We start from the raw sequence: 2,285 nt of genomic DNA on the forward strand, positions 1-2,285 counted from the left end.
TGAAGACGAGCATTCCTCACAACAACGAGGAAAGAACAGTGCCGATTATAAGGAGAACAGAGATGGAGTGCAGTAGTTAGTACGAGTGCCGGATCATAATCTATTTACATTGGAACAGGAGCAGAGTTCATTGTCTCCGAAGGTCTTGCCGCCGCTGCTGCAGTTTGGCCTTTTGAGAGGGCGAATCTCCGGCGAAGGTGAGCCCGAGGTTGGCCACCTTGACCAGCAATCGCCGCCGCTCGACGAACTCTCGCTTGGACTTGCTGGTGAACTGTAGGCGTAGTACGAGGAGGCAGAGGAATGCTTTCGCTTACCGCCATGGATTCCTCGTTCCATGATGAGCTGATAGCATTCGTCCACTTTGTCCTGCAGATGGATTACTTCCATCGGTGAGCAGATGATGACAACGGAGCAGTTAATGGGGAACCAGACATGGGAGAAGAATCCAACCTTTGGAACGTTGAGGAAAGAGATGAGGTGGTGGGTCTCGTGGGACTCCAGCGAAGCGGCGGACAGCGCCGCCGCGGCCCAAATGGATGCAGGATAGCGGATCCATCTCCGATCTTCCACGAACAGATCCGATGATGATGTGAGATTGACAAAACGAACAGTGTTTGAGGAGTAGGAGACGTTTGGCCGAGCACTCACCGGCTATGACGCAGAGGAGAATAGCTTCGCACCCGTTAACCAGATCTCGGACACGGGCGGCGGCGGTTGTGGTGGAGATCGCGTTCTTGTCTTTGGAACAGGGACAGAGTCGAGGAAGGAGGTGGTGGATGAACGAGAGCGGCGTGACGGGGTTCATCCGCCACCCAAGGGAAGAGAGCACGAGTCGCTCCATCAGCCGGATGGTCTTGGCCTCGAACACGAACTTGTTGTCCTCCGGCTCCGTCGCCGTCGCCGCGGCTAACGACAGCTGCAGGTCAAGGAGCAGGGGAACGCGGGTCTCCTCCACCTTCGCTGCCAGAGACAGGCAGGCCACAGCCGCCAGCCGCCCCATCCACGGCTTGTCCTGCTGAAGCCGGAGCCCGCCAGCTACGGAAGAGGTGAGGAAGCACCGGTCCAGGTAGTCGACGGCAAGCAGCGCCGTGAGGGCGGAGAACAAGTGGCGCTCCGAGGCGCGAGCCACCCACTCCACCGCCTCCATCCTTGCCGACAGCAGGTACGTGTGTTCCCCGCGGCCGTCAGGCAGCCGGGTCTCCCCTTCTCTGGTCGCCAAGGAGCAAAGCGCCTCCACCCACTCCTCCTCGGCCACCGCCGCCCAGTCCTCGAGGAGGTGGACGGGCGACAATGGTCCTGTCCGTTCTTCTTCCAGCTCCAAGCTCTCTTCTTGGCAACACAGAGGGTCAAAGAGAGGCAAAAGAGCCATCTTTGTTCTCCTTTTCTTCGTCACTCTAATAGAACGAGGAGGAAGAGGAGACGAGGGAGACGCTTCCTCTACCACTGTTATCTCTACCTGCTTCCTTCTGTCATTTTCTTCTAGGTATCTCGAGTGAGTTTAAATGGAGGACATGGTTGGGATTCCACAGCGGCAGCGCCATCGCAACCCTTTTGCCCCGTCCTTCCATCTACTATTGCTTTTATGTCGCTTTTCTGCACTCGTCTTGGGAGAAGCCTGAAACCTGCAACAGTATTGTGGTCTTTTTACAAGCGAAGTAGGCTCGAACAGTGCATGTCCATCGGTGGAGTTCGTCTGCTACCTGACTCAGGTATCTTTAGAACACGAAAATTATTATTAGCATGAATGTTATTGAGGAAAATAAATTATTAATATTTTAAATATTTTGATAATATATTATAATAATTTTAAATTATAAAAATTATGAAACATATTATCATAATTCTATCAACATAATCTCCTATATTATGAAATAATTTAGATAAATATTTTATATTTACTATTGATTGAGAAAATTATATAATTATCATATTTTGTAATCTCTATTTGTATATATAAACTCATATATATTATCAGTAAAAATTCAAGCTAGTCATTAATTTCATGATATCACAGCAATATTTGCTCCAATGAACTTTTTTTTTTTTTCCTTTGATCCTCTCTCTTGTTTTGTATCTTCTTTTCGATTATCGTTCAAACTAGCATTATAATTTCTATTTGGTTTTATGCTCAAACAAGCTTATCTTTCTTATAAGTTGCTTCGTTTTTTTTTCTTCTTTACTTTTTGATATGACCGATAATACATCTTCAACAAGCTAGTTATCTAATTTTATTCTAACTCCTTTACTCTTCAAAATACTCTTATCTCCATTAACGTTATAGTTAA

General features: G+C 47.8%; 1 protein-coding gene across 2 annotated transcripts; it reads right to left on the reverse strand.

Annotated features, from left to right (window-relative positions):
• Nucleotides 1-1,520, reverse strand: LOC135616160 (cyclin-D3-2-like). 2 transcript variants are annotated; one of them, XM_065115346.1, is made up of 3 exons: nucleotides 649-1,516; nucleotides 451-563; nucleotides 1-366 (listed from the first exon to the last, which is right to left on the reverse strand). In XM_065115346.1, the coding sequence occupies exons 1-3, from the start codon at nucleotides 1,367-1,369 to the stop codon at nucleotides 94-96; spliced, it is 1,107 nt and encodes a 368-aa protein (XP_064971418.1). In that variant the 5' UTR covers nucleotides 1,370-1,516; the 3' UTR covers nucleotides 1-93. The 2 variants fall into 2 exon arrangements, with proteins under 2 accessions (XP_064971418.1, XP_064971417.1); XM_065115345.1 differs by having other exon boundaries at nucleotides 1-563; nucleotides 649-1,520.
• Between the last annotated feature and the right edge of the window lie 765 nt (nucleotides 1,521-2,285).

The sequence above is a fragment of the Musa acuminata genome, chromosome BXJ2-7 (genome assembly GCF_036884655.1).
Source record: "Musa acuminata AAA Group cultivar baxijiao chromosome BXJ2-7, Cavendish_Baxijiao_AAA, whole genome shotgun sequence".
Classification (NCBI taxonomy): domain Eukaryota; kingdom Viridiplantae; phylum Streptophyta; class Magnoliopsida; order Zingiberales; family Musaceae; genus Musa; species Musa acuminata.